This window comes from Rutilus rutilus (assembly GCF_951802725.1).
Source record: "Rutilus rutilus genome assembly, chromosome: 7".
Classification (NCBI taxonomy): domain Eukaryota; kingdom Metazoa; phylum Chordata; class Actinopteri; order Cypriniformes; family Leuciscidae; genus Rutilus; species Rutilus rutilus.
Genome location: NC_140221.1, coordinates 46,719,486 through 46,733,982, shown reverse-complemented (window position 1 = coordinate 46,733,982; position 14,497 = coordinate 46,719,486). Strand labels below are relative to the sequence as shown.

Sequence of the window (14,497 nt, the reverse complement as noted above, 5' to 3'; positions counted from 1 at the left end):
ATTAATAGCTGATTGATACATGGTGAAAGAGCTTTTTTAATAGCACTAATGAATTTACCTTCTTCCTTCCTTGCTTCCCTTTCTGTCGGTCTGTCCTCTAGGAGTGTCGTCTGAACAGAGCCTCGGATGCGAAGCAGTTTCGTGTGCGTCTGGAGAAGGAGCTGTCAGATAATGCCAGCATCAGCTGGGACAAATTCAGCAAAGAGCCCCATTTCACTGTGGCCCACTACGCTGGCAGAGTCAGCTACCAGATCCAGGGCATGATGGAGAAGAACAAGGTACAAACTACACACACTACCAGGCAAACGTTTGGGATCGGGATGATTTTTAATGTTTTTAAAAAGTCTCTTCTGCTCACCAAGGCTGCATTTATTTGATAAAAAAAATAAATAATATATATATATATATATATATATATATATATATTTAAATATTGTTAAATATTATGACAGTTTAAAATCACTTTTCTATTTTACTGTATTTTAAAATGTAATTTATTCCTGTGAGCAAAGCTGAATTATTTATTTTATATATATATATATTAGGGCTGGTGATTTTTGGCTAAAATCATAATCGCAATTAATCAAACAAGTTACCTCGATTACGATTATTGAACGATTATTTATAAAAAAAAATTCCTATGTCACTGGCAAGGCTTATACTGTAAATACGTTCGTATTTTTTCTAATGAAAGATTTAGGGATGTCCCGATACCACTTTTTCACCGATACCGCAGCTTTGGCTATTTGCCGATACCGATATCAATCCGATATCTTTATTTTATTCTTGAACTAATACTACTAATAATAAAATATATGGAAGCACTTTCCTCAATTAGCCACATAAAAACATCTCACTCAAATGGAGAACAAATACTTCTCCAGTATATAGTCCACAACAACAGTTGATAATGAAGGACTGCCACCCTTTATTCAAAAGGCCTTGAGATATGTGTGGTAACCTGAATGAATTTAAAATTAATTAGCTATATTTCAGATCAATATATTTGTTTCCTTAAAATTTTAATTAACTTTAATAACTTCTCATCTGAATTATAAATCGTTAATTTCTGTATAAAATAATAGTACCATTAAAAACACATTTGATTTTATTTTTTAATCAATGTAGAATGTGTAGGCCTAACTTAAAAATAAAAAGATTAGTGCTCTGTTTTATGGCTAGAAATGAAAACCAATGCAATATGATGAATGTACAAAAGATGAGATCATTTTTGCTTTTTGATAATTTTATTAAAAAAATGTACACTGTGGGTGTGTGATTTTGGTTGGGTGACAGTTGTAGGTTACAGTTTGACAAAAGCACAATGTTTTACACAAATATAAGTAGGCTAAACACTTAACAGTTTTAATGATGTCCTGTATGTACAAATTGACGTTGATGTTATAATGACGAATGATGTTTTTATGTTTCCACTGTTAGATCGCGCCCATGCCTCTCTCTCTCTCTCTCTCTCTCTCTCTGACACACACACACATTCCAGCATTGCAATCTTGACATCGCAGCCTGTTCATTATGCTGCGTTCACACCAAACGCGAATAGAGCGTCAAATTCGCGTCTATCGCATCTAGTTCTACGCTTAAACATGTTGAATCCATTCGCGCGTCCAAAGCGAGTTTGAAGCGAAATAGCGCGTTCAAGGGCGGAGTCACGTGACTACACACGCGGTAATGTTTTAAGGGGAAAGTACATTAGCACACAGAGGGAAATAACCGAAATAACCGTCTTGGTAAAATTACGTCGGTTATAGGCTCTGAATTTCGGTTTCGATTACTTTTCGATTAATCGTCCAGCCCTAATATATATATATATATATATATATATATATATATATATATATATATTATAGAGAAAAGTGTTTAATGTCAATTATATTTTAGAAAAGAAGTGTTTAATGTTACAAAAGCTTTCTGTTTCAGATAAATGCTGTTCTTTTGAACTTTCTTTTCATCAAAGAATCCTGAAATAAAAATGTAAATAACTGTTTTCAACATTGATAATAATCATAAATGTTTCTTGATCATCAAATCATCATATTAGAGTGATTTCTGAAGGATCATGTGACACTGAAGACTGTAATGATGCTGAAAATTCAGCTTTGATAATAAATTACACTTTATTATATATTCACAGAAAACAGCTGCTTTACATTATAATAATATTTCACAATATTACTTTTTTTTTTGTTTTTTTTTTTTTTTGGAGGAGCAGAAGAGACTCTTTTAAAAACATAAAAAATCTTACCGATCCAAAACTTTTGTCTGGTAGTGTATATAAATAGTTATATCCATAAATATGTAGCTGGTCTAAGCTAAACACAAGGGAAGCACTCATTAGTGTTTTAGTCTCATTTGCACGCATGTGTTCTGCAGGACCCGGTTCCTCCTGAGCTCACCGGTCTCCTGCAGAAATCCCAGGATTCATTGCTGCACAGTCTCTTCGCCGACGGTGACCTTGAGAGCGAGGGCTCTAGAGGACACAGTAAAGTGATCACAGTCGTCTCCAAATTTAAGGTACAGGTTTTAAAGAGGTGAAAATTAAGCTCATGATTTGTTCATAGGGAGATTTCATTTTTACAAATGACTTGTGTTGTAAATTATTGTGTGTTTTTTGGCCTTGAATCATTACGTTTTACATTCACATTATAGGATGATTTCAGATTATTTCCCTCATACTTTCACACATATTTTCACACATATATCTGTGATATTCTTGATTGTGTAAAGTGGTCAACAATCAAGTTTTAAAGTAGCGATGTACTGAAGATGCTCTGTGAAGTCAAGTGAATTGTTCATGTTTGTGCTTTTCCTAAATTTTCTAACCACATTTTTTAAAGTGCTAGTCATAAACGGCAATGTTTAAGACACTTGTTTTACCACAATGGTTGATTGACATGTGAATAGGCAGGCCTTCACTGTTGTCCTTTGTTTATATCTGTATTTAAAGGATTTGTTCACTTCAGAATTAAAATTTCCTGATCATTTACTCACCCCCACGTCACCCAAGATGTTCATGTCTTTCTGTCTTCAGTCGAAAAGAAATTAAGGTTTTTGAGGAAAACATTCCAGGATTTTTCTCCATACAGTGACTTCATTGGGGTCCAACGGGTTGAAGGTCCAAATTGCCATTTCAGTGCAGCTTCAAAGTCTCGACACGATCCCAGCCGAGGAATAAGAGTCTTATCTACACAAACCATCGCTCATTTTCAAAAAAAAAAAAAAACACATATACTTTTTAACCACAAATGCTCGTCTTGCACTAGCTGTGATGCGTCACACATTACGTAATCACGTTGAAAGGTCACGCGTGTTCCGGTTCATAAAGGTAGGGCGAAAAACTCTCAATTTCTCCTCCAACTTCAAAATCGTTGTTTTACCATTCATTTATTAATTAATTAATTTATTTATTTTTGTAAATGGCGTTTGACTTTGTCTTTGCACGTTCTCTTTGTAAACACTAGGTCTGTACTTCCGCCTATGTCACATGTGACCTTTCAACGTGATTACGTAATCAGGGTATCCGCGGGGTCTTGAAAAGTATTAAAAGGTGATAAATCAATTTGGGGAAAATTTAAGACCCTTAAAAAGTCTTATCACGGCTTTATAAAGTCTTAAATTTTGAAAGTATTTTTTCTGAATTAGCTGTCCAACAGTTTGAGTCCCAAAAACATCGTAAACGTGTGTGAATTTAGTCATTTTTATTAAAAAAACGAACAGGTACATAAAAAACGAGGCTATTGTGAGTGCGTTCGTAAATTGCCTCTGAGAGCACCAGAGCGGGCAGGCGGGCGGAAGTTCAAAAGCACAATGTACGCTCTGGCGTTCCCAGTGCGTATTACAACGCACCGAAATGTTTTAAGAGAAGGTTGGTGAACGCATGAACAGAATGCAATAATATCTGTCTACAGAGCCGCAGAGCCACAGTTTTACCCCAGCAGTTTTACCCCAGCAGTTTCACCCCACGCATGCGCAGTTTCATCACAACAGTTTTACCCGCAGAGTCCGTTTACCGTTACATTAACCCATACAATTTGTATTATGCATTTCCTTAACATGTATTTGCTAATTAAACACTTTATATGAACAAACTACTAATCTATAAAACACAATCGGTCTTCCGACCTTTTACTATTGTGTTGATATGCGCGAGGGAGAGAGAGCAATACAGCGCTCGTGTTGTTTGAAGGCGGTGAGAGTGCGCGCGCGCGGCCGGGGCTCTCTCTCTCTCACTGTTTGTTCTTGCGCCCTGTCCACTGATCTAAATAATTAGTTGTCACGACGACTTATTTGTTTCCTCGTTTTAATAAATCGTGGACACGTTGAACTAATTCCCTCCCTCATTTTGATTTAACGAATTACAACGTGGCCAAAAACAGTTTGATACTATTAATTAGTGAATGCTAAAGACCTATTTTTGTGAATTGGTGAATATTCAGGTGAATTATTTCGTGGCCACGAATTAATAATGATTATTAAACTGTTTTTCTTACCTGTGAAGATAGCTCTTCAGTGAAGGCCGACTATTCTCGTACAGCTTTTTATTCCTTTTTTTTTGTGAATTGGTGAATATTCAGTTGAATTGTTTCGTGGCCACGAATGAATAATACCTCAGCACGTTTTACAAATTTACAACCTGCTGAGGTATTATTAATTCGTGGCCACGCTTGAAGTGGCGGTGAGGTATTAAAAAATATTGAGAAGGTCTTGAAAAGGTCTTGAAAAGGTATTAAAATTAACTTCAAGATTCCTGCATATACCCTGGAAATGTGTGGCACATCGCAGAGCTAGTGCAAGATGAGCATTTGTGGTTAAAAAGTATATATATTATATGTATTTTTTAGAATACAGAATTTTTTATGACAGATCGTTTCGCTAGATAAGATATAAATGGAGTGGATTATTTGGGCCCCTTCAGACTTTCATATGCTATACAACTACAATCAGACACTAGGTGCGTTTCCGTTACAGATTTGCACAAAACTTTTGCGAGTTTTATTTATTTATTTATTCTAAATGTCGACAAAAAACTATTGCGAAATGACAGCGTTTCCATTAACCGATGTTATGCAACTAAAACGTCATTTCTTTCTCTCGCGATAAGTCATTCCAAAAATCATGACGACGGATGTTTACATATATCCCAGCCACTGCACTGGCCATTATTATTAATCGAAGGAGACGTGAGTGTGTTACCCAAGCATTGATGGCAAGGAAAAGACCCTTATACTTGGAGTGGCTGGTGTTTCTCCCTCATATCTGCTCCGAGGTCTTGATTGTGGCATTTCTTTGAGGTTTAGAATCCAGTATTCCTGTAATTCTTTTGTCTTTTATGAATTTAATAAAGAGCTCTGTCTCGTATTCTGTCCAAACACACCGCGTCATCTACGTTAGGTGACCTGTAAATGCGCAAAAGCAAAAAAAAATTCGTTTTCGGTTTGCCTGAAAAACCACTAACCAATAAACCACAACCGTTTTTTGCGATAAATGGGAGTTTTTGCGAAATTGACGTGTTTCCATTAGGCGAATTTTCAATTCGCAATTTCAATTTGCGCAATTATTGTTTCACATTGACATGTGTCTGTGCTTAATTTGTTTGTCTTTCTGTGAATATGCAGAACTCACTTGAAAGCCTGATGAGGATTTTGCACAGCACCACCCCGCACTACACACGCTGCATCAAGCCCAACCCTGACTGCAGACCGCTCACCTTCAAAAAGGAAGAGGTGCGAAAAAAACAAATGCATTTCTGTCTGTTCACATCGGATCCCCTTGAGTTTCAGGTTATATAAGTTTATAGTTCATGGACTGATTAGTGAGTCTTGGTTTGGTTTGTGTTCAGGTCATCGCTCAGCTTGAGGCCTGTGGGATCGTGGAGACCATAAACATCAGTGCAGCAGGATTTCCCATCAGGTAAAGCTACATAAACACACACATCTCTTACCATACAATCTCCACATCATACAAGTGTTTAACCCTTATGCGTCAATTAAAAGAAAGTTACACATAGGTTCATAGAGGACAAACATGTCTATGTCAAAAAAACGTGCATAAAAATGTGAAGCTTGGGAGCACAGACTTAAGTTTGGTCTAATTTTAAGGAAGACCCATGGCAGATTATTGTTGAAGTAAAAAAAGTTTACAAAGTGAAACCAAAAAACCGTTATAGAGGTTTAAGTTTATAAAAATGATTTATGATTTTTTTTTTATATATATTTTATAAAACATGTTAAACTGCTAAAACAAAATCAAAGCCTTAAATCTCAAAATTTATCTAAAAAAATGAGCTTTTCAGTCTAATTTTCCCCATTAGATCCCAGCAAAACTCCATTGGTACACAGTGGTTGGATTTGTGATTTGCAGTTGAGTTTTTCTCTCAAATATTACACACACACACACACACACACACACACACACACACACACACACACACACACACACACACACACACACACACACACATACACACACACACACACACACAATGTTTTATTATTATACACATACAAGCCACACTCTGACATCCATACCCACACAATTAAAGCGGCGTAATTTATCCAATTGGCTCTATAATATTACAGAAGCAGAAACAGGAATAAAGTGAGCATTTTGTTTTATAGGCCAAACCTGAGAAAATGGCACCATCTGGTAAACCGTAGTCAAAAGCCTTGCCAACATAACGAAAGCCTCTTAACACAGATTGCATCATTTTATAGTTAAACGGTCCAGGGATTAAAAATGACAGTTTTAATGGGTTTCAATGGGGACAATTTTGTTCTTAAGGTCCTGAGTGGAACTATTTTGTGTTACTAGTGTAAAATAGGTGTATTAAAGGGAATGGGGGTGAAATAGTAAAATTCCAATAAAAATACACACCTGTGCCAAAATATATGCAGTTGGCATTAACACAGGAAAAATTAACAATTAAAAAAGACACAAATGTCCATAAGGTCGCTCAAGGGTTAAAAGGGAAGACTACTTCCGAGATTTGGTACATCTCATATCAGCTCAAGTTTGGAGAAGAATTCCCTTCAGAAAGATCACGTTTCTTTTGTATTATTTGTGCAGGATCCCGTATTGCAGTTTCCTCCAGAGATACGGGCTGATCACAAACAACACACTAGCAGTGCAGATGAATAGAGAGAACAGTACGTGCAACACTAAGTACCGTCTGCTTTCTTGCTCTCTTCATTAATTCCTGATTCTTGTCTTTTTTCTTTCAGTATCCTCCTCTTATTTCTTCCTATAATGTGAATCTGAATTCTTCAGGTGAATTACTGCATGCTTATTCTAGTGGATATTTTGCATGCAGTTGTGCACTTGCTTGCCTTTTCTTCTTAATCTTATCTATCTCCCTCTACTGTATGTTGAGTTTAAATCTTGGTGTAATCTGACTAATGTCTCGTGTAGAAATAAATAGGTCTTTGTGGCTGAATATACGTGGTTTCATATCACTGCTTGTGGGATGTGGTACAGACTTGTTCTAGCTCATCCTGCATGAATTAGCACATTAGTTGGTTAAAGAACAGTACAAAAATCAAGTGTGCCCAATCCTGCTCCTAAAGATCCAGTTCTGTTCAAACAGAGCTAAACCAATTAAGCAAGGTATTTAGAAAATGACAGGTGTGTTGGAGCAGGATTGGAAGTAAAGTCTGCAGGAAAGTGGATTTATGGGAACGAGACTGAACGTTTGCTCTAATATCTCACGCTACCAAGAGTCAAAACAAGCTTTTAACTAATCATGATGAATTAATATGGTGACACTTAAGATATTGAATTTAGTTGCATGAAAGCAAGACACTACAACATTTTATACAAAATGTTATATAAATCAGGTGAATTAAATAAAACAAAAACCTCTGTAAAGACCTTATGAATAGAATTACAATTTTAAAGTTAATTTTTTTTGTATGTTAGTGATGCAGAAGTGGAGTTTTTTTTACTCGTTTTTAGGAGGAAAAATAACTCATTTTGAGAAAACAGCCTTTAAAGAGATGTATTGTAATTGAAATCTACTGATACAAATAGATAAAGTGTAATAACATAATCACTTAAATGTGTATTTTGAATGTTTTCTTTCCTCTAGTCTGAAAGAAGACTTATGTTATGGAAGTAAAATAGGCCAAAATCGCAGTAGCACCTCACTGCAGTACACGAGATCCAGGGGGCAGAGTTGGATCCAGATATAAGGGGTGGAGATTGGTAGGTTTAGGGCTGGGTTTAGGGATCAGGGGGTGGAGGATGGGTAGGTTTAGGTATATGTAAGGTGGGAGGATCCAATCCGGATCCAACTCCTCCCCCTGGATTTCGTGTTCTGCAGTGAGGACCATCTCCAAAATCGTCTAGCGCATGAAAAAAAGTAGTGTCTTGCCTTAAATAAATCATGTTTAATGTTGTTTACATAAGTTGTTAATATGCTTCAAGACGACCCATGTGCAATCATCAGTCAGATTAATTTACATTCAATCATTCAAGCTATTTTAAAGGGGTGGTATAATGCCCTTTTCACAAGATGTAAAATAAGTCTCTGATGTCCCCAGAGTGTGTGTGTGAAGTTTTAGCTCAAAATACCCCACAGATATTTTTATATAGCATGTTAAAGTTGTCACTTTTTGAGGGTGAGCAAAAACGCACCGTTTTTGTGTCTGTCCCTTTAAATGCAAATGAGCTGCTGCTCCCGGCACAGGGGGCGGAGCTTCAAGAGCTCGTTCTTAGCAGCTGTGATTACCTCAAAACGTTTAGCTTTTTATGTTCAAACCGGAGTCAGACAATGATGGAGAGACTCAAGAAGCACAACATGTAGAAGCAACAGGACATTTCTGAATGGTTAGTTGATGAATTTATGTAGCTGATGTGTAGTTATCTTCTAGTCATTGATTAGCATATTCTGTCTTGATAATCTATAAATCGTGTTCAGGGGGCGGGGTTTATGTAAATTCTAGGGTTGGTGATGTCACTAACCCGGGAGGAATGTGGTGTAGTCTCTACCAGCCGTTTGTTGTAGTCCTTAAAAAGCGATTTCTTTAAAAGCAAATATCTCCCTTTGCTTTGAACTTTGAGCGTCGTAACTTTGCAGATGTTGTTTATGCTCAAACAGCAACATTACACACTAACTAAAGTTAGAAAAGTGAAATCATAATCAACCACCCCTTTAAGGCATGAAGAAATTATTTTTTCAGTAAAAAAGCATTTAAATATATCATTTTGATTATAAAAGATGAGTTTGAGGGGCAAAATGATTGACTGCAGGGGGTCTTTAAAACACAATAGAAGCATCATAAATGTGTGTTTCTAAAGCTCAGCTCTCGCCCACAGGCCCTGAGATAAATGGTCAGGCTGTTCTGGGATCTGCTGTAAAGGATGTGGTCAATGTGGTCCTCAAGAGACACGTCCCAAACTCCACCCTCGGCCCTGATGACAACGACAACATGGTGCATTGTGGGAGGACCAAAGTCTTTCTCACACAGTCCCTGGTAAAGCATGCACTCTGATGACTTATGATTGTAACATGATTTGCAAAACGTTGAAAGTTCACTGAACTCTTTGGCTCTGTTTCTCCTCGTCTTTGGCTGATGCAATCACAAGCAATCAGATGTCATTTTACAGGGTTCCCACTGGTCCTTGAAATCCTTGAAAGTTTGTGAATCTGATTTTTTTTTTTTTCAAGGCCTTGGAAAGTTTTGGAAAATAAACACACACAGATACAGGTCCTTGGAAGTGCTTGAATTTATTTTGTGCAAGAAGTTTTCTGGGAAACAATTCCATATTATTCCCTCCGGTCGGATGAAAGTGTTATTTTGCCAACACTTGGTGGCCTATGCACACTAGCTTGCTAGATTTACGCGCATTAGTTACACGCATTTACGCGTTACGTTAAAGGATTAATTCACCTCAAAATGAAAATTTCCTGGTAATTTCCTCACCCCAGTGCCATCCAAGATGTCCATGTCTTTCTTTCTTCAGTGGAAAAGAAATTAAGTTTTTGAGGAAAACATTACAGGATTTTTCTCCACACAATGGACTTCAATGGCAACCAGAATGTTAAAGTTCAAATCAATGCCGTTTCCATTCTGTGTAGAAAAACAGAAATGTTTTGTTTTCCTCAAAAAACTTAATTTCTTTTCCACTGAAGAAAGAAAGACATGAACACCACATATATATCCCCACATTAAGTCCTTGAATTTGAGGGTATTGGACCTGGAAAGTCCTTGAAAGGTTCTTGAATTTGAAGTTAACAAAGGTGTGGGAACCCTGTGCGCACTTGATTTGCGTTAGTTACGTGCATTTGCGCGTTACGTTAAGTGTTTCCCGCGTGATGTACTTTGCGTTGTACGTTGCCATGATGTTCACGCGCACACAAAACTACTACGATGGAACCTCAGCGTTTCACAAACACACCGTGAAACATTGCAAAAATAGCCTAAGCTCTTTTTAATAAAATCCATGTTGAGGGTATTAGACCTGGCTTTCAAAGTCCTTAAAAGTTCCTTGAATTTGAAGTTAACCGAGGTGTGGGAACCTTTTATTTTGACGTCAGTAGTTAATTCATCATGTGTTGTGCAGTTGGAGATGCTGGAGGATCACAGGAACAGGGTGCGCTCGCTGAAAGCGTTCTGTATCCAGTGTTGCTGGCGCCGGCACCAACAACATCAGCGCAACCTCAGGACACGCGCTGCCACTCGCATACAAGCAGGTTAGCATTCACCACCTTTTTTTGTGATCACAGGTAAACTGGTTGTATAACAGATGGGGGTGGGAATATTTTGGTTCCTCACGATTCAATTAAAACTTAAATTTCACATTTATTTGGATAGCGCTTTTCACAATACACATCGTTTCAAAGCAGCTTCACAGAAAATGCCTATTACAATTTACAGTGATCTGTTATCAGAGGGAACTGTCTAAGTTATGGATTTCAGAAATGTACATGTACAAAATCACAGTTAGCGAAAAATTTAATAATTTAAACAATGTAATAATTAAAGGCAGAAACAATGAGCTCATTGAAGTAATGAATACTTGTACATAGTACATGTATATATATTTGATTGTTTTGTGTTACTTTTCTTATTCGACTGCGGTAGACGGTTTAATAACTCTAGAAGAAGAACAAATCCTACTAAATTTAAATGTGAACCTTGAAATCTATTTAGTTTTTCTTCCCATTTTAGTCAACCCAATATTATAAAACAAATGCCCGTTTAAGCTGACTACAACCATTACACAGTCTTCTATCATAAAGCAAAAAAATATATATTCTTTTATTTTTTATATTAAAAATAGCAACAAAGAAGCAAATTACAAACATTAGGACAAATACAATAGAAAAAAATATACAAATTACATAAACTTTTTAAAGTTTTTCAGGGACAGTAGTATAGGCTTATTTAACATGTAGTAAGAAATACTGAATACCGAAACTGAATAATCAAATGTAAAAATAAAACACTGTATAGTCTTCACTGTATGAAGTAAATAACTTGATTCATATTAAAGATTAAAAAGTGATTAATTCAAAAGCAGTGTTTTTTGTTTTGTTTTTTGTTAACATTAATGAAACGGATGGCCCTTTAAAGGGATAGTTCACGCAAAAATGAAAATTCTGTCATCATTTACTCACCCTCAAGTTGTTCCAAACCTGTATGAGTTTCTTTGTTCTGCTGAACACAAATTAAGATATTTGGAAGAATGTTTGTAACCAAACAGATCTCGGTCCCCATTGACTACCATAGTATATTTTTTTCCTACTATGGAAGTCAATGGGGACCGAGATCCGTTGATTACAAACATTCTTCCAAATATCTTCCTTTGTGTTCAGCAGAACAAAGAAACTCATACAGGTTTGGAACAACTTGAGGGTGAGTAAATGATGACAGAATTTTCATTTTTGGGTGAACTATCCCTTTAAGAATGAATGCGTGGATATAGTTACACATCCGATTTGCGCCCATTTGTTTTCGTTTGTGTAGGACATAACCGGTTCTGTTTACATTGAATACTCAGAGGTCCACACGATGTGCACTGTGACACAGTTGCATGTGTAGCTGTGAAAGAGCACTGAATTCGAGATCGCATGGCATGCATGTGAGAGGCGGCATCTGTGCATGTACATCGGCTGTGTGTCCGTCAGAGTCCTCGTTCGCGGCTTTTTGTGATTAACGTCAATAGCTTTAAGTAGTACTGCAATAAGTGCAACACTTTTAGAAAATCGATTTTTGAAATTTGTGAATTGATGCAAGTCGGTAGAAGATAGAATCGCGATTCATATAGGAATAGATTTTTTCTCGCACCCCTAATAACAGATATAGGGCTCCATGATTTGGGAGGAACATTTTAATTGATAAAAATTGCGAATGTGATTTAAAAATGGAAAAAATCCAGGTTTTCTGTTCTTATTTGAGGGGTGCACAGATAAAAAAATAAATATTTCCTTGTTAGCACGCAGAGCAATACTAATGAAGTTGAAGGAGGCTTCTTCTCCCACTCACACCCAGTGGATCAGAGATATAATGTCTTGTCTTTGCCTTGAAAAGATCAGGTACTTGTTAAACACAATTCCTCAGGATCTGGCACCCCTTCCATCTAAATAACGGCCTATTATTGACTTGCGTTTCTCTCTATTCAGCCCTAAATAATATATTTATTGTTTTACCTTGTGTGTATACTGTATATAGGTGAGTGCAGGTGTAAAGAAGGCTAAAGAAGTAGACATCTGCGGTGTGTCTAGACACTGACACCTGATCACCTTCCTCCTGATTATCCCTTAAACCCAGAACAGATTCAGCTCACCTGAGCCAAACACCTGCTTCCCTGACATCAGTAAAGCCAAAAGATAACGGAGTCACAGTATAATCCCTGGAAACAAAAGTCCGTCCCATAATCAGAATTACCTAATGAATTCATAATACTTTTAACCATTTATAAATGTTTCAGAAACAACAATAGGGCCTTATAAAATGATGTAAATTGCCCCAAATTCTGTATTATCTCCCCCCCGAATTCTGTGTTGTCTTTTTTTAATTCGTCTGGATTCTGTGTTTTATGATTTAATACTAATGTAATGAAACTTTAAAGGTAAACTATATAACTTTTGACCCTCGAGCGTCTACTACATTCATTTTGCAGAATGACATTGTTTTGGTTTTGCTTCATCTCTGCAGATGAATATGGTTATCCTGCTCATAAAACATTAGTACTAGGCTAACGAGATAGAAAGGATCTCAAGCTGACTAGCTGTCGCTTTACCCGTTAATAGACACGGTACTTGAAAATAAAATATAATTTAAAATAGCTTGAGGTTCAAGCTTATTTGTTTATTAATGCGACTAGTCGACGTTGACTCGACTTTGATCACATAAATGTGGACTTAATAAAATCTGAAGTCGTTCAACCCCAAGGTCAAATGGCTCTATCCAGTATTCGTATAGTATTATACAGTGTTTTTAACTCCCTTTATGTGTCTCTTTATCTTAGGTTTGAGATCCTGGCGGGTCAGAAGTGAAATTAAGAAATGGCACAAAGCTGCGACGGTCATCCAAACCACATGGAGGCGCTGGAGAGTAAGCATTGTGCTGGTTTTTAATTAGATTAATAACAGTGTTTTGGCAGGACTTGATTTTATCCATTGGGAATTGAATGTATTGTGTAGACTTTTTTTCAAAAATGTTGGTGTGTTTAATGAATTCTTCTGGATTCAGTGTTTTATAATTTATATGATGCTTTTCTTACACTTCTGCGTTCCTTCTCGATAGGCGTGGATGGATGCGTTAGCTGAGGCAGAGCTGGATGATGCTGAGGACTTCATGGAGGAAGAATCATGTGTGTTGCCGAAGCTGGATCCTCTGCTGAGGGAAAGAGGGTCCGTACAGCTCGACAGCATCCAGGAGCCCGTCGTGGTCCGAGGCTGGCCGATCGGGCTCGCCATTGCTTCTGCTCCCTCCATCACTGTGTCTCTGACGGCCTCTGGTTTCCAGCGGATCATGTCCATGATGGCCTGTCTGAAGATCCCATTCAGACACGATGAATACAAAGTAGAGACCAACCAGTTTGAGCAGGGTGTGGCGTCGATCAGAGCTCAGCCACGGGTGAGAGACATCTCCAATATACTACGTTTTTATATGAGGGTAGATGGTTTGAGTGGCCATAAATGATTCCTGTATAAATGCAGCTTAAAGTCCCCCTGTGGCTTTTAATGTTGTTTATGTGTCTATGTGGTGTTTTTAATATGCTTTAAGACAAAGCATGTGTAAATTCATAAGTCGACACCATTGCTGAGTATTTTCTCCTTAAAACGGCAGTGAACCAAAGACACTTCCCTCTGTTCACCAAAGTCTCCCTGTAGTCAATAATTGTATCCCTTAAAACTCATCTTTGATCAGCAAAATTACATATTTAAAAGTTTAAAATGCCTTAAAATAGCTTGAATGTAACCCGACGCCCTTGCCTCATTTAGTATGCGTGGTTCTATGAATATGCAAATGAG

At 37.1% G+C, this 14,497-nt stretch overlaps 1 protein-coding gene across 1 annotated transcript in view; it reads left to right on the top strand.

The window, feature by feature from the left end:
* The window catches only part of myo19 (myosin XIX), a 40,813-nt gene that overhangs the window by 25,739 nt on the left and 577 nt on the right, over positions 1-14,497 (top strand). Inside the window, exons 14-22 of the mRNA XM_084413873.1 lie at positions 102-278; positions 2,392-2,532; positions 5,634-5,741; positions 5,858-5,928; positions 7,084-7,163; positions 9,331-9,488; positions 10,579-10,708; positions 13,489-13,574; positions 13,767-14,099. Coding sequence (XP_084269999.1) covers positions 102-278; positions 2,392-2,532; positions 5,634-5,741; positions 5,858-5,928; positions 7,084-7,163; positions 9,331-9,488; positions 10,579-10,708; positions 13,489-13,574; positions 13,767-14,099 — 1,284 coding nt within the window. The remainder of the gene's footprint in view (positions 1-101; positions 279-2,391; positions 2,533-5,633; positions 5,742-5,857; positions 5,929-7,083; positions 7,164-9,330; positions 9,489-10,578; positions 10,709-13,488; positions 13,575-13,766; positions 14,100-14,497) is intronic.